The sequence below is a fragment of the Notolepis coatsorum genome, assembly GCF_963971535.1.
Source record: "Notolepis coatsorum genome assembly, chromosome: 19".
Lineage (NCBI taxonomy): Eukaryota > Metazoa > Chordata > Actinopteri > Aulopiformes > Paralepididae > Notolepis > Notolepis coatsorum.
The window spans coordinates 3,577,408-3,605,216 of record NC_140183.1 but is presented as its reverse complement, the minus strand read 5'-3'; the positions used below and the strand labels follow the sequence as shown (position 1 = coordinate 3,605,216).

The following is a 27,809-nucleotide window of genomic DNA, read 5'->3' as shown; positions in this document are numbered from 1 at the left end:
TTTTTAGTTTGTGTAATGTAATGTAATATCTGTTTTTTAGTTTGTGTAATGTAATGTAATATCTGTTTTTAGTTTGTGTAATGTAATGTAATATCTGTTTTTAGTTTGTGTAATGTAATGTAATATCTGTTTTTAGTTTGTCTAATGCACATAATATGGGAACTTTTATCCATATGGTTGAGCCTGTTAGGAATTGCACCCCCAACCCAAGCAGATCACTCTCTCTATATGGAGGTAAAAAAGAAAATATGGTAAAAATAATTGGCATAAAAAGGGCACTTTTTTATGAGGCACAAAAGGGCAGGTGCTTGTGCACCCGTTGGGCTCTATGTGTGCACGTGCCTGCTCGCTGTGCCCTTGAGCAAGGCACCTCAGCTTTAACCGCTCCAGTGTTAGCTGCTCAGGGGCCAGTAGTAGAGTGCCTGACCATAGTTTCAAGTTTCAAGTTTCTTTAATAGTTGTCATACAGAAGTACAGAATACTTTTGTACAAAATGCTTCTTACTGTTGCGCTCCAGAGACTGTGCATGACAAGATAAGTATGAAATAAAAACATAGTAAAAATTAGAAGAGAAAAAAAAAAAAAAAAAAAGAGGTCACAGTGTTCAGTTTAGACATATGTACAATGTTCGTAGACGTAGTTACCATACAATATACAATACTGTGCAGTGTACTAATATACAATACTATATAGTGCAAGGCATAAATGGACGAGGTGCAGTTTAGGTACAATTCACAGTAGGTGTACGAGTTGTAGTGCAAATCCTTTATCAATAAATATAAAGTGTAAGTGTGTTTGTGTGATCTAAAGTGTGGAGAGTGGGTGCTGCAGTGTGTTGTTTGTTTGAGTGAGTGTGTGTGTGCGTGTGGGTGTGTGTGCTGTGTGCATTTGGTGGTTGTTGCATAGTGATTATTGTTCGTTTAGCGATTATTGTTCGTTTAGCAGCCTGATGGCCTGGGGATAGAAGCTCCTTCTGAGTCTTTCTGTGCTCGCCATAAGACTCCGGTATCGCTTGCCTGACGGCAGCAGTTCAAAGAGGCAGTTGTTCGGGTGGCTCGAGTCCTTAATAATTCTCTTAGCCTTCCCCTTGCACCGCTTGTTGTAAATGTTCTGGAGGGTGGGAAGCCCCCCTCTAATTGTGCGTTCGGCTGAACGTGTCACTCTTTGTAGTCTGCTACGGTCTTGTGCAGTGCTATTCCCAAACCAGGAGGTGATGTTGCCGGTCAGGATGCTCTCTATTGTACATGAGTAGAAGTTCCTAAGGATCTTCTGACTGACTTGGAACTTCCTTAGGTGCCTGAGGAAGTAGAGGCGTTGTCGTGCCTTCTTCACAACACTGTCAATGTGTGTGGTCCATGTCAAGTCCTCGGATATGTGGGCTCCGAGGTACTTGAAACTGTTCACTCTCTCAACTGGTGCCCCGTCGATGCTGAGGGGGCTGTAGTCCTTGACCCCCGACCTCCTGAAGTCCACAATCATCTCTTTTGTTTTGCTGACGTTCAGGGAGAGGCAGTTCTCCTGACACCACTGTGACAGGTTCTCTACCTCTTCCAGGTAGGCCCTTTCGTCGTTGGCAGAGATCAGGCCCACCACTACTGTGTCATCAGCAAATTTGATGATGGTGTTGTTGTTCCGCTGTGCTACGCAGTCATGTGTGTACAGGGAGTAGAGGAGGGGGCTCAGAACACAGCCCTGGGGGGCCCCTATGTTGAGCGTGATGGATGAGGAGGTGCAGTTGCCGGCTCTTACCACCTGGGGTCTGCCCGTCAGGAAGTCCAGGACCCACTGGCACAGGTCATAGTTCAAGCCCAGGTCCCTGAGCTTGGCTATGAGTTTGGAGGGGACTATGGTATTGAATGCTGAGCTGTAGTCGATGAACAGCATTCTCACATAGTTCCCCTTCCTCTTGTCCAGATGTGATGCTGCTGTGTGCAGCACATGGGCTATGGCGTCCTCCGTGGACCTGTTGGGGCGATATGCAAATTGCAGAGGGTCCAGGTTGATGGGGAGGGAGGAACAGATGTAGCCCTTCACTAGCTTCTCAAAGCACTTCATGGCTATGGAGGTGAGGGCTACAGGGCGGTAGTCGTTGAGGCAAGCGGGCGTAGATTTTTTGGGTACAGGGATGATGGTGGACTTCTTCAGACAGGTGGGGATGACGGCCTGTTCCAAGGACAGGTTGAAGATGTCAGTGAATACCGGGGCCAGCTGGTCGGCACAGACTTTTAGGACGCGGCCGGGGATGCCGTCCGGTCCTGCTGCCTTCCTGATATCCACTTTTTTAAAGATCCGTCTCACCTCATGCTCTGTTACCCTGAACACTGAGTCTCCATCAGCAGACCCCCCCCCCCCCCATTGCCGTGGTTTGTAGGCTGGTGTTGTTATTCACAGCCTCAAACCTCGCATAGAAGGAGTTGAGATCATTTGCTAAGGAGATGTCACTGTTCAGTTTGAGGGGGGTTCCTTTGTAGTCTGTCATTGTTCTGAGGCCCTGCCACATGCCTCTAGAGTCAGCCTGTTCAAACTGAAGTTCAACTTTATCCCTGTAACGCCGTTTTGCCTCTATTACTGCTCTCCTGACGTTGTATCTTGCCATCTTGTGTTCTTCCATGTTGCCTGTCACCAGCCCGGTGTTGTATGCTGATGTGCGCACTTTCAGAGCCTCACGGACGGATTTGTCTACCCAGGGCTTTTGGTTTGGGTAGATATTAATTTTGGTGGTGGGGATTATTACTTCTACCTGAGTACAGACATAGTCAATCACCGTTTCGGTGTATTCGTTAATATTGGCTGTGTTATCACGGAGTACACTCCATTCTGTGCTTCCCAGCACTGCTTGGAGTGACTCTACTGACGTCACGGTCCAACGCTTAACCTCTCGCGAGACCACCGGCGTTCGCTTGAGACACTGTTTGTACTTAGGCAAAAGAAAAATTGCTGCGTGATCGCTTTTACCGAATGGACTAAGAGCCTGTGACTTGTACCCATTCTTAAATTGCGAGTATACATGGTCTAATATGTTCTCGCCTCTGGTGGGACAGGTCACATGCTGATAGAAATTCGGCAGCACCTTTTTAAGACGCGCGCTGTTGAAATCCCCCAAGACCAAAATGGCCGCGTCAACGTTAGCTGCCTGGAGTTTGTTTACCTCGTCGTGAAGTTTTGAAAGTGCGACCTCAGTGTTCGCGTGTGGTGGAATGTATACTCCGATGAGGATGATGGACGTTAACTCTCTTGGGAGGAAGAAGGGTCGACATTTTATCGTGATAAACTCCAGGTCTGGGGAGCAGTGGTTAGACATTTCCTTTGTGTTGCCTAAATCGCACCACTCCTTGTTTATCATGAAGGCAATGCCGCCTCCTTTCTTCTTTAGTGACTCTAATGCCGTCCGGTCTTTTCGTAGAACGAAGAAGTGGTCTGCAGGTTCTATTGCATGATTCGGGACATCTGGACTCAGCCAAGTTTCTGTGAAACAGAGGACGTTACAATCCCGAATGTCCCTCTGGAATTGGATCCTTGCTCTGATGTCGTCCAATTTGTTTCCTATCGATTGCACATTGGCCAACAATATGCTGGGCAATGTGGTTCTGTGTCGTTTGGACCTCAGTCTGTTCCGGACCCCGGCTCTCTTTCCTCGTCTTCGCGGCGGCTTTTTGTCTTGTCCGTGGCCGGCATAACAAAGGATCTCGGCAGGCCATTTCTGCTGTTCAGCGATCCGATCCAGAGAGCAATCCAAACGGTAAGTTTTTCTTAATCCAATGTCAATGATTGACTGACGGTCATACACATATAATGCACCAACAGTTGGTGCAAATAAAACTCCTAATACTATAAAAATTAACAAAATAAAGCACAGTCTCGTCGGAGCGATCAGAAAGGCAGCCATCACAGCAGCGCCAGTGTCTTTATACCTGTATCACTGGACATATAAATGCATATTAAATCAAATCAAATTGATTTGTGAAGCCCGAAATCACAAGTTAATGTCCCCATGGGCCGGACAAGTCTTCTTTAAACTATTCAAGAAAAAACATCCCAATAAATCAAGAACAAAAAACCCACCATGAAATCCAAAATAAATGTAAAGTAATAAATGCAACACTCCCAGACATACCCCAGCAAAGGTAAGGAAAAACCTAGCAATAGGAAAAAAGCACCACAGGCGATGTGGAGGAGAGAAACCTTAGAAGGGCCGTTCAAAGGGGGATCCCCCTTCTTGGATGTCGGTGATAATAGTGTTGCTATGGATGGGTGGAGAATAAAACAGGCGAATAGTTGGTATGTATGTACATGTACGTGTAATAAAAGACAAATATGTGCATGCAATAGCAACTGGGGTACATACGAACATTTTTTAAACATTTAAATATATTACAACTCTGTACATACATGTGATTAGCATTATACTCAGTAGAACAAATGTATATATCTTATACCCAGCTTAATCACTATATTAATATTACTATTGCACTTTACTGTTACATTTGCACTCGGGTTGGATGCCCCACCTATTTTCATTGTAATATACTTATGCTGTATGATGACAATACATTTCAATATAATCTAATCTAACTGGTACTATGACCTGAATGATGGTCCTAGAGGTCAGTGATTTGATGCTCTTTTGGTGTTTTGGCGATGGTGGTGTAAGAGAGTGCTGTCTTAACGTAAGAGAGTGCCGTCTTAACAGGTCGTGGGAAATCTATATAGGCATTGGATTGGGTGGAGACCTGGTGACTGCATGCGAATGCCCTGTGTATGGGGACATGTCACCCATATAGAAACACACCTCTTCTATCAATATCTGAAATGCAAATAAATAAATAACCTTCTTAATAAATATAATATTTATATTGTAGTGGGTTCTATAGAGACATAATTCCCCATGGTATTGTTTTGATGTGTTGATGGGGCACTGTCACTTTAAGGAGGTTGGTTTTGGGGTTGGGCTGAGAGGAGACGCCCTGTGTGGGGTTTCATTGATAAATGTTTGATTACTACGAGCTGTCAGAAGCTAGCAGACAGACTTCTGACAGCACCGATCAAGCGAAATAACTTACTGTTGTTCCATGAGAAGAAAACACAGAAGAAGACAGCAAATAAGCTGAGAATGCAGCACTTCAAACATCATGCAGAGCTCTATGGGAAAGCTTTTATTGTGATAGACACAATACACGTCAAGTAGAGATATTTCTGTTGACGAGGAGTTAGTTGCGCCAGGTGTAACAAGACATTTTCTCATTCCTGTCAAATAAGTTGTTAACAGATGGACAGTTCCCAGATGACAAGGATGTCTACATCACTGCAGGTGATCAAGTCCACCATGTTGGAAACAGTCCACCAATGGATCAATGCAACCATGAGGAAGCTGACACTCGTGTCCTATAATACATCTCCTCCGCGCCGTCCAAACATCATCACTTGGGAGGGTGCATACTGGAGATACAGATGTTTGTCGTAATCCTTCTGACTAATTTCCATCACATCAAGCCACTAACAGATACACACCCACTCAGGGACGTGCACAGGACTTTAGAGGGGCAGGTGCTCAAAGGCTGAAAAGGGCACTATACCTGTGTGTGTTTTAACCGAGCACGCGTAGCTTTTTGGTTTTTTTTTGGGGGGGTTTTGGTGATCAAATATTGAATATTGAACTATAATAATCAGTGCAGGAGCTCACTTATCCTTGAAAGACACTTTTATCACTGACTTAAAAGGCCCATACATCTCCATAAATGTTCAGGTGGGAGGGAATAAGTGCTTACCCTACAGACCCCAAGAAGTGCTGTCTATTCTGTATTGTTTAATATAAATGCATTTTTTATTCCAATCCCGATTTGTATTTGAGATTCCCAAATCCCATCGGACTTGACTTCTTCGTGTCCCTCAGTGAGTGTAATACCAGCATTCAACTGTATGCGCCACAGCGGTTTCTATCATCATCATCATCATCATCATCATCATCATCATCATCATCATCATCATCATTATCATCACCACCCACGCTATGCATAAAATATAGGTCCGCGGAGAGGCACGCTGAGGAGGCCGTGCAAACTGCAATGGAATATGGGGCATCTCTCTCTCTTTACCTAATATTTTGATTCTATCCTGACATTTTCAGTTGGAAGGGCAGTCTATATGCGTAACGAATTTTCTTTTATTTTTCAAAAAGGGCACTTTTTTTATGAGGCTCAAAAAGGCAGGTGCTCAAGCACCCCTTGGGCTCTATGTGTGCACGTGCCTGCATGGTGTTATTCACAGTCAAAGATTAAAACAATTTAATTGATATTCTTCTCCTTTGGTTCATTACAATTTACTCAAGCCTAGTAACAGACACAGTATTTCTGACAGTGGGAATACATTCCCTGAGAACTATAGATGTCCCTAGAATGAGATACCAAGAACATGCAAATGGACCATATTAAAAAAAAGTCTGTAATGTGTATTCTAGATTATATGGAATGAATGAGATAAAAAAAAAAAAAATCTTTTTTTAATGTGACCAATATCATATTCCTGTGTGAACTGGTCACGCTCCTGAACTGACCCGCATTCACAAATTAACAGTAATGAGATGGATGTAAATAATTGCAGAAGTGATGATGATGATGATGATGATGATGATGATGATGATGATGATGATGATGATTATAATAATCAAATTGCAGTCTGTAAATTGGACCAAATAGTTTATTTCACGACATGTATATTGTAGATGTTGAAGGCAAAGTAATCCAAAAGTATCTCAAAGAAACCACGTCAGATTACAAAATGCGAGTATCCCAAAAGGATTATTTTAACGATTGCGATTGTAAACAACGCGTAGCGGATTACATTTGTCAAAGGAACCATCTAACCCTAACCATCCCACGCTGCTCTAATCTCATGTGATCTCTTGTTTCATCCCACGCCTGCTCTAATCTCATGTGATCTCTTGTTTCTCTCCAGGATGTAGCCTAACCTGCAGAAACAGACATATTTGTTATCACATGTCTGGTGGTATACTGCTATCTCAGGGAGGCAGGGGAGCAGCCGTTATGACATCCAGATGTCAGGTGAGGACAGAGTCGAGCCGAGAGAGAGCTACCGTTGGTTGCTCGATGAGATATACATGCCCTGTGTGCACACAGCCTGCTGATAAACCTGTGAGATACTTGTCACCTTGAGAGGAATGCAAGCAGCGTGGTTCACCACCTACTGTAGTTCCCTCTAATGCGGCTGCAAAAACATGGCACATTATTAACATGGACATTGCTCCTACCTGACTGTACGATACAATACTACATTACCTGACTGTGGTCCACAATACAATACTACATTATCTGACTGTGGTCCACAATACAATACTACATTATCTGACTGTGGTCCACAATACAATACTACATTACCTGACTGTGGTCCACAATACAATACAATACAATACAATACAATACAATACAATACAATACAATACAATACTGGGTTGAATGCAGAGGATTCATTCCTGGTGTATGTAAATAGTATACTATATATAGTAAATGTATACTTCACAAATAAAGAGTTTCCTTTCCTTAATTTCCGAGCCAATCGATTAAACATGTAAAAAAAACAAAATAATGTTGTTAGTTTGCTAATGAGCTCCCAGCTGTGAATGTATGTAACTGTATGAGTGTGGAGCAGAAATAGAGATACACGGTCAGCAAGCCCAGAGTAAAAATAAATAAATACAAATGGCATGCATGGTGGTACCCAAAGCATTGAGGTCTGCAGTAGGCTTCCAGGTAGGCTAATTGCCCTTAAGGCCATCTCACAGGGTGCAATTAAGATCATATAAGGCACAAAACAACATGGGTACAACTTAGCATTCATACTAATGCAGGTTAGCCTACTCCAAACAAAAAAATGCATGGACTGGGTTTGGTCAAAGTTTCCTTAAGAGCCAATTAGCTCTTCTCCCTTCAATCACATCTTTTTGTGTGTGTGTGTGTGTGGGGGGGGGGGGGGCTGTTTGTGTGGTCCTCTGAGTGTAAGGCCAGTGAAAATGAGCAGAATCCAAGCTGAAGAGGGCTGTGTTTATAGAAGATAAGACCTTAAAATGTGTTTAAACTGATATCCAGGTCCAGACATTCCATTATTAGATCACATCAGATATGGGAGCCGGGACTGGGCTCCACACACAACGATCCACTGGTCCCAAAATAGCAGCGGTGTGTGGAATATTGTGCCTAAGTAAATGCTAAATAAATGGAACATAAACTAATTCTTTGACATGCTGACATCGGGGTTGTAATGTATCAAATCATTCATTTCTCTCCCATAACATACTTATATTTCAGCACAAATGACAAGACAACAATTTTTTTTCTTTGACTGGAATGTTAGATTTTATAATGTGAATTTGTATATTTGTATTCATTTTTTATTTGTGTTTTGTTTTTATTTTTTTATTCGTATTTTTTGTTGTACATTTGTATTGTATTTGTTTTGTCCAGGACCCCAGGAAGACTAGAGGCTCTTTCGTGTGTCTCTAATGGGGATCATTTAATACACATAAACATAAAAAAGAAGGGGAAAAAAGAAAAGAATACATACTAATAATAAAAATAATAATTAATAAAAACGCTCAGAAAATAAGCCTATGTCGTTTGGAAAAACATTGTAGGCGCGCTTGCTGTCTTGTTTCATTGATCTTTTAAATAAAGGGATAGTATAATTCATAATAATAAAGTCACTCATAAAGACCAATCACATGATCACGTGATCCGCGCGCTCCGTTTATCCAATCACATCGACGTCCGTGCAAATCCCACTCTCTTTTCGCGCTACGTGTGGAACCCGGAAGCAGTCATCATGGCTGCCGTGCAGAAGCTTCACAAGTGTGTTGTTGCTCCGACGGGGAGACACTCCGCTTCCATTATCTTCCTGCACGGCTCAGGTGCTGCTTACACATCTTTATTGTTATGCCTTTTAGCAAGCGAAGCATATACATAACTATAGTTTGCAAACGATATTCGGGCAGGGTTGTTGTTGTCCTCTGTACCACTGTGCTACTAGGGATGCGTGATTTCTTTTTCGTAGCCGCAGTTTGCGGCGACGCTCTCTGATTGGCCACTGACGTTCCTGGTCATGTGACATGTGCGCCCAATCGCGTGACGCGCCCATTTCCGCCTCGACCAGCAGCATGAATGAATGAATGAAAACTTTATTTAACAGATTGCAGATTGGGTACAAATTACAGTACGGCTCTCCACTTGCACAATCTCATAGTAGCCATTTCCGGCTGACTTCCGGTTGCCGATAGACCACCGTAACACTTCCGGGATTCTGAAATCAGGGAGGAGATTGCGGGGTCAAATGAATGAATGTGGACGAGAGCCGTGATGTAAGTGGTTGCCGATACGGCTGTGGGGGTGCTAGAGACATGATCGAATAGACATGTTATGCGCCTCGCTCTCCTGAACACGGCGTGACCCATAACTAATCGATCAGAACTAAATCGGCAGAGAAAAAGCCCGTTTTAAAGCACCTATTCCGCATGGACATGCGCAGAGTGCCCATGGAGTCTGGATGACGCGAGATGACGCTCGAATGAATGTGGACTGTTCCATCAGAGGGGGGAGCTTCGATGGTCATGTAAGTGGCTACAGACCGCTGCACTTAAATATAAATATTAGTCTACCTGGAGACTCAATGAGGTAATTGTAGATGTCGCCATAAGACGCGTCTGGCCATTTAGTGGGATCATTTTTTCATTATCCTGTTCGGCTGAAAGGACATTGGCCACCGAAGCTCCCCCCTCTGATAGAACAGTCCACATTCATTCGAGCGTCATCTCGCGTCGTCCAGACTCCATGGGCACTCTGCGCATGTCCATGCGGAATAGGTGCTTTAAAATGGGCTTTTTCTCTGCCGATTTAGTTCTGATCGATTAGTTATGGGTCACGCCGTGTTCAGGAGAGCGAGGCGCATAAACGTCTATTCGATCATGTCTCTAGCACCCCCACAGCCGTATCGGCAACCACTTACATCACGGCTCTCGTCCACATTCATTCATATGCACCCCCCGCAATCTCCTCCCCGATTTCAATGTAACGCGGAAGTGTAGTGGTCTATGGCACTTCCTGTCCCATCCACATCCATTGGTTTTAGCTACTTTTCTCCCCTTATTTAAACAACTTTGTCGTCACAGAGAGGCAATGAAACGTTTGTATTATTATAGTATAGAATGTATTTAATAAGCAAACGTTTGTCAGCAGGGTTTTTGGGCTGTATTTCATGTAAAAACGTTTACTGTTAGTTTCCTTGCTCAGCCAGCATTAGCTAACAGAAGCTAGTGGTTAAACAGGCCGGATTAGCTTTGAGCTAACTATCTTTCCCGACCCATGTATTCATTCCATTCTAAACATAACGTTAGTTTACAAAACATGACCCGTCTATATAACGTTGAGGAACAAATTATATAGACGGGTAATGTTTTGAACAACTAACGTTACGTTTAGAATGGAATGCATCAGCAAAGATCCGTTAGCTCAAAGCTATTCCGGCCAGTTTATCAACTTCCTGTCATTTAGAAATATGATTTATAGTGAAAATCATTACCAAAACGTCCGGAAAAACCTAACGGGAGCATTATAGACGGTCATACAAATGTACAAATGCTATAAGGTGGCAAGAAATGCACTATAAACAATACTTTGCGGCGTCGTTTCTTGCGCTAGCCTCTTGTTAGCCAGCATTAGCCTTAATAGCTTTGAGCTAAGGATCTTTGCCGATGCATAAAGTATTGTTTATAGTGCATTTCTTGCCACCTTATAGCATTTGTACATTTGTATGACCGTCTATAATGCTCCCGTGAGGTTTTTCCGGACGTTTTGGTAATGATTTTCACTATAAAATCATATTTCTAAATGACAGGAAGTTGATAAACTGGCCGGAATAGCTTTGAGCTAACTATCTTTCCCGACCCATGTATTCATTCCATTCTAAATATAACGTTAGTTTACAAAACATGACCTGTCTATATAACGTTGAGGAACAAATTATATAGACGGGTAATGTTTTGAACACGAAAAAAAATCACGCGGTAGGGATTGGAAGTCACATCCTTGACGGGACATTGATTGATTGATTGAAAACTGTATTAACAGATTGCAGAATGGGTACAGACTAGTACAGCTCAACATCATCAGGGAGGGTCCCCCATTTTCAATTCATCATAACATACATGACATACAGATAGACAGTACTGCTACATCTATACATTTAAAATGTTATGACATACCAGATTTACAAATACAGTACTGTTTGTGATACAAAAATTGTTGAAAAAAGAGAGTATATACATTTGACGAAGAAACTGTACATTGGTTCCACTGTGCTATGGTAGGGATTGGAAGTCACATCCTTGACGGGACAGTTGAAGCTTTCTTTCTACTCAGAGAAAACACACATACCGGTATTAGGGCTGGGCGATATGACCAAAAACGTTATCGCGATAAAATTATAAAATTATTTTCATATAACTCGATATCGATAATTATCGTCGATATAATGTCTGTCAAGTTTAATTAACTTTTTATGCCCGGCGCCGATGGACGGGCTATTAATAGACTTATTTTTCTGCTGTGAATGTCTCGAGTTGATGTCGTCATCAGTCCGCGCACGTTAGCCAGAGCGAGCAGTACTGTGTATCCCATGACAATGTACTAGTAAATATCCCTAAAATACTCTGTTCCGCCACAATACATTGCAACGACGTCCACCGTATATCACACACTACTCTAACCGTGGCATCAGAATTCTCGCCACACACATACTCGGCACGTAAATATATAAAAACAGCGATGTGCAAGCTAGTTAACCTAGCCAGCTTAGTTTACAAGCGATGTATCCCATGACAATGTACTAGTAAATATCCCTAAAATACTCTGTTCCGCCACAATACATTGCAACGACGTCCACCGTATATCACACACTACTCTAACCGTGGCATCAGAATTCTCGCCACACACATACTCGGCACGTAAATATATAAAAACAGCAACGTGCAAGCTAGTTAACCTAGCCAGCTTCGTTTACAAGCGATGTATTCCATGACAATGTACTAGTAAATATCCCTAAAATACTCTGTTCCGCCACAATACATTGCAACGACGTCCACCGTATATCACACACTACTATAACCGTGGCATCAGAATTCTCGCCACACACATACTCGGCACGTAAATATATAAAAACAGCGACGTGCAAGCTAAGTATCCTAGCAGCCTTGAGTCCTGAGCTCAGCTGTGGTGCGTAAGGACGTCATCACGTAACGTTGGTTGTTAGTGGTGAGTGTGCTGAGCCGAGGCTGAACGGAGCCAAACTTGGAAAATCGATATATCGAAACTTTGCGACCACGTTTCATGTTTATTTCGAGGAAATAATTTATCGCGATATTTATCGTTATCGTTTTATCGCCCAGCCCTAACCGGTATTATTATAACAGACAGCCTTACAGCATGAGCCTATTTGCCCTATTATAGCTTACTGTGCATTTGTACAGTAGCCATGAAGGATCTGAGATAAAACATTTGATTATAGGCTATATATTGTTCAAATGCGTAACTTACAGTAGCCAATACATACATCTGATTAGCACCACACTCAGTAGTACTAATGTATTTTATACCCAGTTTAATCACCTGTACATTGTATATTACTATTGCACTTTTCTGTTACATTTGCACTCTGAGTGGATGCCAAACTTATTTGTTAGTTGTGCTGTATTTTGTGCTGTATAATGATGACAATACATTTGAATATAATCGAATCAATAATGTGACAACAAGAAACTTCAAAATCAGCATGCCGTGTTTAACCGAATCAAAGTGATACATTCACCAAAAATAAGCTTATTTCTGTTGGCATATATATAGGCTATATTATATGGCTGATGATTACCATGTGTGCAACTAAATGAAAATAAAATGTAATTTACATTTAATCTTGAACTATAGGAGACACGGGGCAGGGACTTCGGGCCTGGGTTCGAGATGTGATGATGCCAGATTTGGCGTTCGACCATATCAGAGTTATTTATCCGACCGCTCCAGCCAGGTAGGCTGTCTGCACACCTCCACAAGCTGCTTGCAAATAAAATACAGTAGGCTACTACTTACAGTAAATAAGAACATTTGACAAAATGACTATGTTGTGGATCGTACTGTTGTCCTGTGCTGGTCCCTCTGGTGTGAGAGACTGGGATGACTGGGTTACATGTAATGGGATTGCATTACTCTGATCACAAAGAAGCCTAATCTGTTGTGATTACAATAAAAATGTAGTGATCAAATTACAGTCATTTTGAGGGATGATTGATTGATTGATTGATTGATTTTTATTGTGGAGTAAAAGACAGCATCCAAGGGATAAAAACATGAGAAAGTGCAAGCACTTATTTCCATCATGGTCCCTGATTTTGGACATGGACAGACATCATAAAACATAGAGCATCATAATAAAACAGAGCATCATAATAATAATTTGTGATATGGCTTACTTTATTCAAAAGCATGTCTGAAGAAAAATACATTTAGTCTTTATAGCCTACTAAAATCAATACTTTGACCCATTGTGAAACAATAATGTATTTGATTGGATTGTTTAGAATACAATCCAATCAAATACATTATTGTTTCACAATGGGTCAAAGTATTGATTGAAGTATTCAACTTTAGATCAGTGGTCACCAACCCGTCGATCGACTGGTCGATCTTTGAGACTTTCCCTGTAGATCTTTCCCTGAAAAAAAAAAAAACCGTTAGTTTTGATGTGAAAAGTGATGCTGCATAAGATAATAATAATAACTTTATAAGATGACTGCACTTAGCACTGACTGAGAAAGTACATATTACAGTTCTACTTTGACAAACATATTTACAATTAGCATTTTATAATGTTAATAATATGAGAGTCCACATTACAGTTCTACTTTTGTTTTGATGTGAAAAGTGATGCTGCATAAGATAACTGCACTTAGCACTGACTGAGAAAGTACACATTACAGTTCTACTTTGACGTTTTAATGTTGGACCAAAGCATTGCATGTAATTAGAATACAGGCAAATAAAAGTAATTTAGTTTAAAGTACAATCTTGGCTGTATTTTTCTCTCAACGCTTCAATAGGTAGATCTTGCCTTCACAAAAAAAAAAAAGGTGATCTTGGGCTTAAAAAGGTTGGTGACCACTGGCTTTAGAATGATAGCAATCCACAAGTAACTGAATGTTGAATGTAATTAGATTACGTTACTGAGTGTTCCAGTAGATTAAGATGGTAACCTGTATTAGATTATATTTTGAAAGTAAACTTCCCCATTCTGCCTAGGCCATACACACCCATGCGAGGGGCGCTGTCCACTGTGTGGTTTGACCGTCACAAGATCTCGCGAGACTGCCCTGAACATCGGGAGTCCATAGACGCCATGTGTGGCGCCCTGGGAGCCGTCATAGAGGAGGAGGTCAGCGCCGGCGTGCCCAAACACAGGCTACTCATCGGTACTAGTGTTGCACCAATAGCTCTCCGTTTGTGTTCTTATCTTAAAGGAACACGCCAACATTATGGGAAGATGCACTTTTTCCAGAGTCGGACAAGAAGATGGACACCACAATTTCCTCTCTGTGGTGCGTTCAGCAGAAAGCTATCCGGCTGCAAGATGGCCTGCAAGCTATACCAGCTTAAAACTCCACGAGAGGTGTTTTTGGACAACAGCTACAGTAGGCTAGCTGGTCCATATCTGCTTCCATTCATTTGGGCTAAGCTAGGCTAGCTTGCAGCTGGATAGCTTTCTACTGAACGCACAGAGATTAAATTGGTATCTATCTTCTTGTCTGACTCTGGAGACAGTAAGTGCATTCCCCATAATGTTGGAGTGTTCCTTTAACCGTATCTGGAGCTCCCAGTCTGGCTCAAAGATGCATTTAGTAAGAATGTTCAATTATTTGAAGTGAGGACCGTATAGACTTGACCGTGTACAATTACATGGAATAAGCGTGGCATTTAGTGGTTGAGTCAACATGGTCCTTATTCCATCAGACCAGCAATGGGGATCTTGTAGATCAACCTCTAAATTACCTGCTTAGTTCATGTCGTGGCTTCCTTCCATTGTCAATCAATCAATCAATCAATCTTTCCATCAAGCCACTAGACGCTTTAAACAGACAGTTCTAACTCGTTTCTTTCCATAGATTACTCACAGTTCGAAGTGTTGCTTGGCCTCTGATGGTTTCGATGATGTTGCGATGTGTTTGCTCAAAATAAAGTACTAAACATTTGCACATGCAACAAAGAAAATAGGCCTTTACAATATTCAAAAGAAAATATGCAAAACTCAAAGAAAATAACAAACTTAGGTATTCTTTCTTTCTTGGTAATGCTTATATAACTTTATAACTTAAAGGGTATTTGTACAAGTTGTATGTACGTATAATACGAAAAGGTAAGTTATGAAAAGGTAGGAAAAAGTATGAAACGATATGAAACGGTTAAAAACTGTTTCCCGACCGCGTCTCTCAAACAGGTTGCCTTCATTGAGGCTTTAGCGCAAGGCGCTGTGGGATTTGTAGTGCGTTGACTACAGACGTCACAATTAAGTGGCTTTCTTATGAAAATCAAAATACTGGCTCTAACAGTTCATATATTTGTACATGGAGAAGTCTATTCAGTCCTCAATTCAAACTAAACTTGCTATCGGCAGGATTGAGGGGGTTACTTTATGAATGTTTTCTGTTACAATTATAAATTAACTGTTCAACATCTTTATGTTGGGTATGTTATACGTACAACAGCTTTTTGTGTTAGCTAGCTAGAAGGGTATGTTATATATTAGGGGTGTAACGGTATATGTATTTGTACAGAACCATTTCGGTACGGGACCTTGAGTTCAATACGCGCCGAACGGGACTTTTAGATTGCTCAGTGTGCAAATCACTTTCTTCGCAACCGAGTTGGGTTCTGAATTGTTGTTGTTGTTGTTGTTACTGGCACATTCTTCAGCTCAATGAAAGTGACGTTGTGTGTCTCCTATCCATCATGCAGTGCATTCAGGCCCACGCAAGTTTTCTATTTTTCTTTTTCACAATCTAATATACATTTTCACAGTTGAATGTAAGTTTATTATCTTTTTTTTCCCGATTATTAATTAAAAAGAATATAAAATATTCGTTGACAGTTGACCCTACTTAACACTTTCGCGGCCACTGGGGCCCGTCTAATATAATGGTTGAGGGCCAGCTTTTGTAAACAAACGTGGGGCTTTTTGTAGAGCTAAATCTATACTTTATAGTATTGCTATCTGTCCATTCTCATTGTCAATTGAGTCCATAAACCGTCCCTTAAAAATGGCTTAAAGAAGAAAAAAAATGCATCAATAGGTTCTGATTTTATAGCGCCGTGAATATAAGCATTATAGCGGATTTGGTCTAGTATATTTTCTGGAAGGCTAGTTATAGAGCTAATAGCTGCTAACGTTATATCCAATGGCATTTCCGTTTTACAGATGCTACAGAAATAACTCAAACTGCATATGATCGGCACGATCCCAAAGCATGTATGCATGAAAGGGGGGGCGGGGGACATCGTTTATTATTATTGATTACCAATAACCGTGTTCGTCTAAGTAGCCACATACGCTGGTCGGCTGGTTGAGTATCATAGCAAGCTCTGATCGGGCTGTAATTTACGTGAAAAAGATCTTACCATGAGCCGGTGGGATCCCCCCGAGCATTTCCCCGTTATCGATCGCCATCTGGTAGATCGATATGTCCATTGGCTGATGATAAATCCCCTTATTGCATGGTGAAATCTGCGATTCGAAACGTAATCCAAGCTACAGGCTGCAGATCCAGAATCGTGCTACTGAAATCTGAAAGAAAGAAAACAAAGATACTGATCCGTTCGCCCACAGGGCACATTGCAGTAGCGCGATAGCGCCCCTAAGAGGATCTGGCCGGTATTGCACACGAATTCATAGAGTAGGGAAAGTCTGCAGTGCCGCTCGGCAACCTTGAACAGGTTATTAAAATGGAATAAAAGCAATAACAACTTCCCACGGATATATCCGTGCCTCTGTCCACAACGCATGGACTCGAAAGCCGGATATATCCGTGCCTGGGCGTCAATGTGTTAACAGTAACTCCACGCTACATCACCCCCGAGTGGTTTGTGTACCATTACAGCCGTAATATATATACAGCTTATTGCATTAGCTAGCTAGAAGCCTTTTGCATTAGCTAGGTAGGAGGGTATGTTATGTATACAACAGCTTTTTGTGTTATAGCTAGCTAGCAGCTTTTTGCGTTCTCTTTCCCTTTTATTTGGTCTTTTATGTCCACCAGTCTGTCTTTTTATTTTTTTTTCCTCACTCCCTTCTTTTCTCTCTCACTTTATCCTTGGCTTTTTCCCCTCCATCTTGTATTTCTTTCCCCTCCTTCTCCTTCCTACTGTTCTTGTTCTCTCATACACACACAACATGCACACAACTCACACACAACACACACACTCGACACAGGCGCACACATACGCACACTCGCCTAAGTCCATGTTAACCCTGGTGTTCTAAACTCCCCCTGTCATGTCTCTGATATAAAATGAAGAATGCATCTTATCGGGTTACCACGTTCTTTCATATGCTGCCAATTAGCAACTAAAGAAGTATTTCAGCCCCTCCACCCCCACCCAAAAAAAAAGCTTTCTCCTTCAAATACTGTGGTTATCAAGTTCACATAAATAACAACGGAATGAAACAGTGCAGATTGAGTGCCGTAAAGATGATGATGATGATTTGAACCCGGTTCAGAGTTCCCACAGGAAATCAGGTGGAGGGGGGAGGAGAGGGGGGGGGGGGCATCATGGCTTTTTAATGTCTCTGTAACACGGAGAATGATCGCTGCGTATGAAAGAGGAAACCACTGAGAGTAGTGGGAAAGGGTTAACCTACAAGCCCTGAAATATATAAATATACAGAAATAGTTGGGGGCTTGTGTGAAAATCTCCACGCAGAAGGCCAGAAAAGCCCCTGAACTCCGCTCCAGAGAAAGTGATTCAAAAAACACATGGTCCTGAGAGACTGCTGAAATATTATCTTCCTAAATCATAACATTTTGTCATTAACTATAAATACTCATTGGAGTCGGTCGGCGTGCTGGAGAGAGACGCAGTGAACCCAGAGTCCACTTCCAGGGCTGACAGACTGACAAGCGGCAGGACTTTCCATGGAAACGTTTTTCAAGAGACTTGTGTTGATGTTTTTCTCTCTGTAAGAGGCACTGATCCACGGGAAACGAATCGCACACACTCTCATGACTTCACACAAACTGGCTCAAACATATGTAAACACTCTCTCACACACACACACACACACACACACACACACACACACACACACACACCTACACACACACACACACACACACACACACACACACACACACACACACACACACACACACACACGGACCGCTCAGCTAACCAACACAGAGAAGGCTGTGTATTAGAGCTTAAAGAGGTTTTAAGAAATGTTTTTTTTTTTTTTGGAACTGGTTATCGTTCTCCACCAGACACCAGGGGCACACTGTGGGGGAAAGTGTCTACATTTGCGCCCCCATTTCCCTTAAAGTGGAATGTTAGCGTTGTTAGCATTCCTGTATGTAGCATTCCTCACTTGAAACCGTGGTGCGCAGCATGTCGCTACAGTAGGTGAGCTACTATGGTTTCAGTGCTTGACCCTAATTGTTCAAACATCATACATTCCATCTTAGGGAAACGGAGGGACACATGTTGACACCTTTCTCCGCGAGACAAAAATTATGAACAATAAGCAACTAAATATCAACGTATTCCTTTAAGGCAGAGTCAGGTAGAGACAGGACAATCCTTGATTTTCTTTACGCGTGCAGATTCCCTCCCTCCCTCCTCCTTCTGCCCCTCCTTCCTATATCCTCCCTGCCTCCCTCCCTCCCTCCCTCTATCCATCCATCCCTCCCCCCTCTTCACCCCTCCTTCTATCCCTCCTTCCTCTCATCTCTCCCTCCCTCCACTCCTTCCTTCCTCTCCCTCCATCCATCCCTCCTCTCTCCCTCCATCCCTTTCTCATCCCTCCATCCCTCCCCCCTCCCTCTGACAGAATGATGGCTACTTGTAGACTTTCCCAGATGTACACAGCGTGCCCAGATGTGCCCAGATGTGTGAGATTAAGGACAGGCGGAGGAGCCGGTGCCCATTCCAAAGGAGCAAAAAAAAAGCTGATGATGTGGAACTAAGGACTTCTATTCATTTTAATGTTTTTTCTTTCTTTTTTCTTTTTTTCAAGTCCAGGCGGAGAGTATTTTCCACCTCTGTGCGCTGAGACAGCCATGACTAAGCTACTGTTTCTCTCATACGGAGATTAATGTATTTATATTTACCTTTCGCTTTATTCAGTATAGGATTTAATACTTAAAATCTCCAACCAACCAAAAATGTAATGTCTCTCATCGAAGGGGGTTTCTCCATGGGCGGAGCCATGGCGCTCCACCTGGCATGCCGCTACCACCCTGACGTAGCAGGAGTCTTCGCCCTGTCCAGCTTCCTCAATAAGGACTCTGTTGCATTTCAGGTAAATAAGGAACCCATTGTGATGTCATTCGCCATGTGTTTTAAAGGCCCTATATGTTATCCAAAATGTACTGTAAACTATCAGGTTGCACCACTACAAAAGTAGTAGTAGTAGTAGTTTATTCAGTCATCGTCTCACACAATACAATATACACCATCATTTAACAATATTTGATTTTACAGTGACTGAAAAGGTACAGACTGAAGCAGAATGCTTATACGTGCCTGTCCTATATTCTTAACAAAAATTAAGACTCCAAAACAGTATTTTGATTTGATTTGAAGTCTTTATTTCGAACATGCAATGAATACAACAAACAATAACAAAAAAGAAAAACAACTCAATCTGCATGTTCGAAAAGGAGTAGGAAGAAGTATACACTTATTTAATCCTACCCCTTTTCCACTACTCAAATGAGTGTACTATTTTAAACATAAAAAAGAAAAGAAAAGAAAAGAAAAAAAATATATATATATATATGCAAAACAAAAAACAAAAACTATATATGTATAAAATAAAATAAAATAGAAACAAAATAAAAATGTAAACACCTGTGAATATCAAGTCCCTTCTTCATCCCTGTACCTTGTGAACATAATTTCCTTATACATCAATTTGAATTGTCTCATGTTTGGACATTGCTTTAACACCACATTAAGACTGTTCCACAGTTTCACTCCACATATTGAGATGCAGTGTTTTCTCATGGTAGTGCGTACGTTTAGCACCTTTAAGTGCTAAAAGAAAATAGCAAAAAACAGTATTATTCACCCTTGTAGTTTTCAAAAATAGCTTTACAAACCATTTTCTTAAAAACCAAAAGCGAATTACTCATTCTTAACTGTATATCAGCATTGTTCCACAAGTTAACCCCAATAATAGAAATACACCTCCTTTTAAAAGAATAAATTAGAATAGGAATGACTGAGCTGTTGGTATGTACATATGAGTGACATTATGAATGTCAGTGCATTAATTGGGACACATTATTATGGAAAATGTGTTTTGCCTAGTCTTTGTATGGATTTGGCAGTCTGAAATTATTTAGGCGCTGTGGATAAATGTCATATGTGCTCCTTGCCGTTTGGCCAGGGTTTGAAGTCAGATTGATGAGCCTAAACAAGCTGTTCAGAATTATTGCTCATTGTCGGGGTCAAATAAATCAAACAATTTCATTTAATACTATTAAATAGATTTAATCAATTAGCAATGCTTTTTGGAGCCAGGAACACAACCTGCCTAATGTACAGTTTGTAAAACGTGGGGCAGACACACAAGGAAGGAAATATTACATGTAAAACGTGGTGTGTTGCTACACCAACCAAAAAACATGTGTTCAACACAGAGAAGAGGTGCTGGAAAACAAATAATTATTACAATTAGATTATTTACAAAAAAATGTTCAACGGATTCAAGGAAGTCCTATAAAATAGTTGAAAATAATAATAATTATTATTATTATTTGTATAACAGCTTTATGAGAATTGCAGCCCAAAGTGCTTCACATCAGTAAAAATAGACATAAAATAGACAGAATAAAAGCAATGCAGGTAAGAACATTAAATATAATGACTCACACAGTTTAAAACCGTCCCCGTTCGGTCAGAAAACACTTTTGGATCTCCTCCGCCAGCTCTCGCACAACAAGAGTGAAATAGATCTGATTTACAACCATCACAGTGTGGGTGTAATGAGTGTAAAGTGGAAGAATGTATTAAATTAAAAGTGAAGAGATAAGACGCATAACACACATAACAATACTAATAATATGAGAGATAGATAGATAGATAGATAGATAGATAGATAGATAGATAGATAGATAGATAGATAGATAGATAGATAGATGGATGGATGGATGGATGGATGGATAGATAGATAGTTATGGTTAAGACATAAAGTTAAAGGCGGTCAGGTGGCGTAGCGGAGATTGCGTTCGTCACCAACCCTGGAGACGCTAGGATTCGCCTGTTCGAATCCAGCTCACAGCTCCGGGGTTGTCACCAGCTTGGCTGGCCGTTCACACTAATACAATTGGCAGTATTAGAGGGTGGGAGAAGCTGGCGGGGTGGGTCCGGGTCGTTGTAAACAGCGACTCCTACAGTTCGGTCGGGGCGCCTGCTAAGCGCGGATAGGATCTAAGTGGGATAGTGTGATCCTTCCACACGCTACGCCCTCTCAGTGAAAGTCTGCGCTGCCAGGTGAAAAGAAGCGGTTGATTGGCTAGACGTGTGTCAGAGGAAGCACGTGATAGCCTCCACTCTCCCAGACCGACTGTGGGGGGTAAGTGCGCAGCGACCAGGAAGGGGATTGGGAATTGGCATAACGACTAACATTGGGATGGGAGAAAATCGGAGGAAAAATGGAGGGGGAAAAAGATCAATAAAAAAAAAAATACATAAAGTTAAGGTTAGGGTTCGATCCCCTTGAAATACATACACATGTTACATTTTCGATACAATACGTAAATATATTATTTATGGCTATAAGATAACGTACATTATGTACCTTTTTCCTGTGGTTGATTTATTGACTTTATTTATATATTTTAAGTGAGATCGGGCCAGTAGTAAAGGAGAAGACATTTCTGAGTGGTTTCATGACCACACTGACTCATCCCAGTCGTACTCTCTGTCTTCAAGATTCAAGAGGTTTATTTGTCACATACATACCAGGGCATACAGTGAAATGCGGGTGGCCATGCCCGCATCGATTGTGCAATAATACTAATAATAAAATAGACGTAAAAAAAAGGGTAATAAGAAGACATAAGAGGTGCATGATAAAAAATAGACATGCTAAATTCCTGAGAAGGCACTGGGACCTATGTACACTACTATACAATATACAGTTTTAACTCTGTCATTATGCTATACTTATGCTATATCTAAACTATACTATACAAGAACCACATCGGTTCTTTCCTTAAAGTGACCTTTATGTTCCTCATTCTCCTGCAGGCTGCGAAGAGGAGCGGGTCAGAGCCGGAGCGATCCCTCTCTCTCACCCTGTTCTCTGTCTCCTGCAGGCTGCCTCTCCCTCTCTCTCACCCTGTTCTCTGTCTCCTGCAGGCTGCCTCTCTCTCTCTCTCACCCTGTTCTCTGTCTCCTGCAGGCTGCCTCTCTCTCTCTCTCTCACCCTGTTCTCTGTCTCCTGCAGGCTGCCTCTCTCTCTCTCTCACCCTGTTCTCTGTCTCCTGCAGGCTGCCTCTCTCTCTCTCTCTCACACCCTGTTCTCTGTCTCCTGCAGGCTGCCTCTCTCTCTCTCACACCCTGTCCTCTGTCTCCTGCAGGCTGCCTCTCTCTCTCTCTCACCCTGTCCTCTGTCTCCTGCAGGCTGCCTCTCTCTCTCTCACCCTGTCCTCTGTCTCCTGCAGGCTGCCTCTCTCTCTCTCTCACCCTGTCCTCTGTGTCCTGCAGGCTGCCTCTCTCTCTCTCTCACACCCTGTCTGTCTCCTGCAGGCTGCCTCTCTCTCTCTCTCACCCTGTCCTCTGTCTCCTGCAGGCTGCCTCTCTCTCTCTCACCCTGTCCTCTGTCTCCTGCAGGCTGCCTCTCTCTCTCTCTCACCCTGTTCTCTGTCTCCTGCAGGCTGCCTCTCTCTCTCTCACACCCTGTCCTCTGTCTCCTGCAGGCTGCCTCTCTCTCTCACACACCCTGTTCTCTGTCTCTACCTGCAGGCTGCGGAGGAGCGGGTCAGAGCCGGAGCGTCTCTCCCCGACCTCTTCCAGTGCCACGGGACCAAAGACGATCTGGTGCTCCACCAGTGGGGCGAGGACACGGCAGCGCGGCTTCAGAAGACAGGCGTGACCACCACCTTTCACTCCCTCCCAGGAATCTACCACCAGCTGTCCCGCGGTGAGATGGAGCTTCTGAGGGCTTGGATCGTCGCCAAGCTGCCCCCTCCCTGATGAAACCCACTAGGACCCTGCATCCTGCACCACAGACTCTTACCACCTTTAGGACAGAGGTCTAAAAAACGATGACAACAAAACAAGCCTGGATCCAAGACATTGGATGTTCGGCAACGATAGGGGGTCAAGCAGGCACCCTTTCCCTGAAGTACACTGGTTCTCTACCCTTTTGGTTCATGGCCCCTGAAACCAGAGGGATGGATGCATGTCCGTCACCCAACATCATGCTCAAGTATAATATCGCTGCTGGCGGGACAAAACCTCGTAACTCCAAAAAACCCAACTTTTCAGCAGATGAAAAAAACGAACACAGATTTGAGGGCGAATAGAGTTACGAGGTTTAGACAGATGATTGGTTTAATGCTTTCCCATTGTGTAGACTTTGTAAAACCACACACACACATGGAGGATGATCTACTGAGTTGATACAAAAAATATATATATATGGAGTTAGGAGGTTTAGACAGATGATTGGTTTAATGCTTTCCCATTGTTTAAACGTTGTAAAACCCACACACACATATGGAGGATGATCTACGGAGTTGATTTATATAAAAGAAAAAATGGGGTTATGAGGTTTTGTCCCCGCCGGCAGCGATATTATACTTATTAAATATATATTATTATTATTAAATATATAATATATACAGACTTCAAATAGTCATTATTTCACAAGAAGAAAGCATCTCTATACCATCTATTTACTAGAAGCCATCTCTACCATCTATTTAGTAGAACGCATCTATACCATCTATTTAGTAGAAGGCATCTATACCATCTATTTAGTAGAACGCATCTATACCATCTATTTAGTAGAAGACATCTATACCATCTATTTAGTAGAAGCCATCTATAGGTGGCTTCACAGGAATTATGTTACCAGGGAACAGTTTGTATTTCCTGTCAGTTATTGCTTTAACAAACAACATCGCAACATGAAATAAACGTGGGTCCTTTTTTAGTAGGTTATCGTTTTCACTTTGAAACCGTCTCTTTTTAGAAGAAAGACTCCCAGCTTGAAAACTACCGCTGTAGAACACACAGTTCCCATGACGACCCCAGGGGTTGTTGTTAACCTCTGTAATTTATAGACCTTGCTTTGGGGCGCAATACCCCCTTTTGAGTTTGTCAATAAATGTGTCATGTTTGTGTAATATATATGGCATTTTGCGCTCGCTCACGAAACAGCTGTGTGCGGTCCGACCTCCTCCGGAATCAGAATGTGACAGAGGAGTGCGTCCAAACCGCTCTCCCCCCCCCCTGAGCAGCGCAGGCCCCCCCACTCACACTCTCCAAGCTCCACAGTGTCAGTTATGACAGCACCCCCCCCCCCCCCCCTCTGCTTCCACAAGTACCTTCTCTGCAGCAGTCGGCCTCTGCTGATCTATACATCACTATATAGTTAATATACAACACTAAGGCTGTAAAGCAGCCGTATAGATTCGATATAAAAGTGACATAGGGGGCGCCCTCGTGGCGCATACCATAGTGCCTCGCGCACCTACGCGGCCGACCTGGGTTCGATCCCAGCTCCCGTCGTTATTTGTCGCATGTCTTCCCCACATCTCCTCCCGTTCGCCCTCTCCTCTGTCGGTCCTGCGTGACCAATAAAGCTGTAAAAATAATAATAAAAAAAAAAAGTGACATAGTGACGATTGGTTGTTAGTAGGGATGCTCGATATTGGCTTTTTTACCGATACCGATATTGTCCAACTCTTAATTTCCGATACCGATATATGCAGGGTTTCCCCCCCCCAAAAAACGGAATAATTTCAGGTAATTAACATTACATATCTCTTGTTGTGGAATTAACACAACATTATGCATACTTTTCACAATAAATAAAATCAGAATTTGTTCTTACTTGCTTGCCTGGGTAAATAAAGGTTATAGAAATTTAAAAGAAAATAATAAAAAAATTTGAAAACCGATACCGATATTTTCCGATATCACATTTTAATGCCAATATCGGCCGATAATATCGGTAGGCCGATGATATCGGACATCCCTAGTTGTTAGGGTTCATTGTTTCTTGGTTTCAACAAAAGAAGCCTATGTTTCAGTCTCGGAACAGCGCTGGGTTTCTGTGGAGCAGGTAAAACCATTGTAGCTGCAGGTAGAAGTGGCACAAATCAGATGTTATTTTGCTCATAATGTGACTCAGATCACGGCACAAATCATATGCGACTCCGATCACGGCACAAATCATATGCGACTCCGATCATGGCACAAATCATATGTGACTCAGATCACGGCACAAATCATATGTGACTCAGATCACGGCACAAATCATATGTGACTCCGATCACGGCACGAATCATATGTGACTCCGATCACGGCACGAATCATATGTGACTCAGATCACGGCACGAATCATATGTGACTCAGATCACGGCACAAATCATGCAACTCCGATCACGGCACAAATCATATGTGACTCAGATCACGGCACAAATCATATGTGACTCAGATCACGGCACAAATCAGATGTTTTCTATTATGATTTGGGCCACTTTCGGATGTGGTCCTAAATCCGATACAGGTCAGATTTTTTTGCATTGAACTTAATAAATTAAACTGTGACTTCAATGTCCTTCATGTTTTCACGTCCATGATCGTTATTGTTCATTTGCGCATGCGGGTCAGTTCAGGAGCGTGATCAGTTCACACTGGAATCTGATATTGGCCACATTTAAAAAATAATTTAATTTTTTTAAAGAATGTGAACAGCCAAACGAAATAAATCTGATCTGAGCTATAAATCAGAATTGAGCACTATGGCTTGCAGTGTGAACGTAGCCATAGACTGTTGTTCTGAACCAGAGAGGAGGGGGGGGGGGACTGAGAGTAGGTTAACAGCACCAGAGTCAACGCTGCCCCAGTAGCAGGGGTACATTTAATTGGTCCACTTTGGCACCAACTCATTGGCTGGAGTTGGGAAGTACTGCTATTCTCTCTCTCTCTCTCTTTCCCTATGTCCTTTTTTTTCATACTCCATTAGGTTTTTTGCTGGAAATGTGTTGACCATGTGTTCTGGACGGAGGTGTGCTGTGTTTGCTCAGTGGCTCTGCTCCCCAACACACATCACATCATTAATGGTTATTGGAAGGAAGTGGTTTGTTAGCGTTGGTGTTCAGGATGCTTCTCTCTGGGTGCCGGGGGCTTCTTATGAGTGACAATTGTTAACGATGATCTGAAAGTTAGATAAACATGAGAGAGGTCACCCTACGAAGGTTTATTGATGAAGCGCTGACTTGATAAATGTCCCTTGTTCTCTGTCGACATGAGAGAGACCCTACGAAGGTTTATTGATGAAGCGCTGACTTGATAAATGTCCCTTGTTCTCTGTCGACATGAGAGAGACCCTACGAAGGTTATTGATGAAGCACTGACTTGATAAATGTCCCTTGTTGTCTGTCGACATGAGAGAGACCCTACGAAGGTTATTGATGAAGCGCTGACTTGATAAATGTCCCTTGTTCTCTGTCGACATGAGAGAGACCCTACGGAGGTTATTGATGAAGCGCTGACTTGATAAATGTCCCTTGTTGTCTGTCGACATGAGAGAGACCCTACGGAGGTTATTGATGAAGCACTGACTGGATAAATGTCCCTTGTTGTCTGTCGACATGAGAGAGACCCTACGGAGGTTATTGATGAAGCACTGACTGGATAAATGTCCCTTGTTCTCTGTCGACATGAGAGAGACCCTACGGAGGTTATTGATGAAGCACTGACTGGATAAATGTCCCTTGTTCTCTGTCGACATGAGAGAGACCCTACGGAGGTTATTGATGAAGCGCTGACTTGATAAATGTCCCTTGTTGTCTGTCGACATGAGAGAGACCCTACGGAGGTTATTGATGAAGCGCTGACTTGATAAATGTCCCTTGTTGTCTGTCACTCTTGCATTCCTGGAGACACCCGCCCCATCTAATGAACTAGTAGATCCCTGAGAGGAGGAGGGGGAGGTCAGGGAGGAGGAGGAGGTCAGGGAGGAGCAGGAGGAGGAGGTCAGGGAGGAGGAGGAGGTCAGGGAGGAGCAGGAGGAGGAGGTCAGGGAGGAGGAGGTCAGGGAGTAGGAGGAGGTCAGGGAGGAGCAGCAGGAGGAGGTCAGGGAGTAGGAGGAGGTCAGGGAGGAGCAGCAGGAGGAGGTCAGGGAGGAGCAGGAGGAGGAGGTCAGAGAGGAGGAGGGGGAGGTCAGGGAGGAGGAGGAGGTCAGGGAGGAGCAGGAGGAGGAGGTCAGGGAGGAGCAGGAGGAGGAGGTCAGGGAGGAGCAGGTCAGGG

At 42.7% G+C, this 27,809-nt stretch overlaps 1 protein-coding gene across 1 annotated transcript; it reads left to right on the top strand.

Annotated features, from left to right (window-relative positions):
* Window positions 1-8,815: 8,815 nt before the first annotated feature.
* On the top strand, window positions 8,816-26,059 carry lyplal1 (lysophospholipase like 1). Its single transcript, XM_084336287.1, has 5 exons — window positions 8,816-8,917; window positions 12,981-13,080; window positions 14,349-14,518; window positions 19,499-19,614; window positions 23,289-26,059. Exons 1-5 carry the CDS (start codon window positions 8,833-8,835, stop codon window positions 23,517-23,519), a joined length of 702 nt encoding a protein of 233 aa, XP_084192413.1. The 5' UTR covers window positions 8,816-8,832; the 3' UTR covers window positions 23,520-26,059.
* Window positions 26,060-27,809: the final 1,750 nt, after the last annotated feature.

Bases quoted from the DNA above. Each gene is read 5' to 3' on its own strand.
- lyplal1 (XM_084336287.1), top strand. From the start codon at position 8,833: ATGGCTGCCGTGCAGAAGCTTCACAAGTGTGTTGTTGCTCCGACGGGG. The intron at 8,918-12,980 runs GTGCTGCTTACA...CTTGAACTATAG, and splicing joins TATCTTCCTGCACGGCTCAG to GAGACACGGGGCAGGGACTT. The intron at 13,081-14,348 runs GTAGGCTGTCTG...CATTCTGCCTAG, and splicing joins TATCCGACCGCTCCAGCCAG to GCCATACACACCCATGCGAG.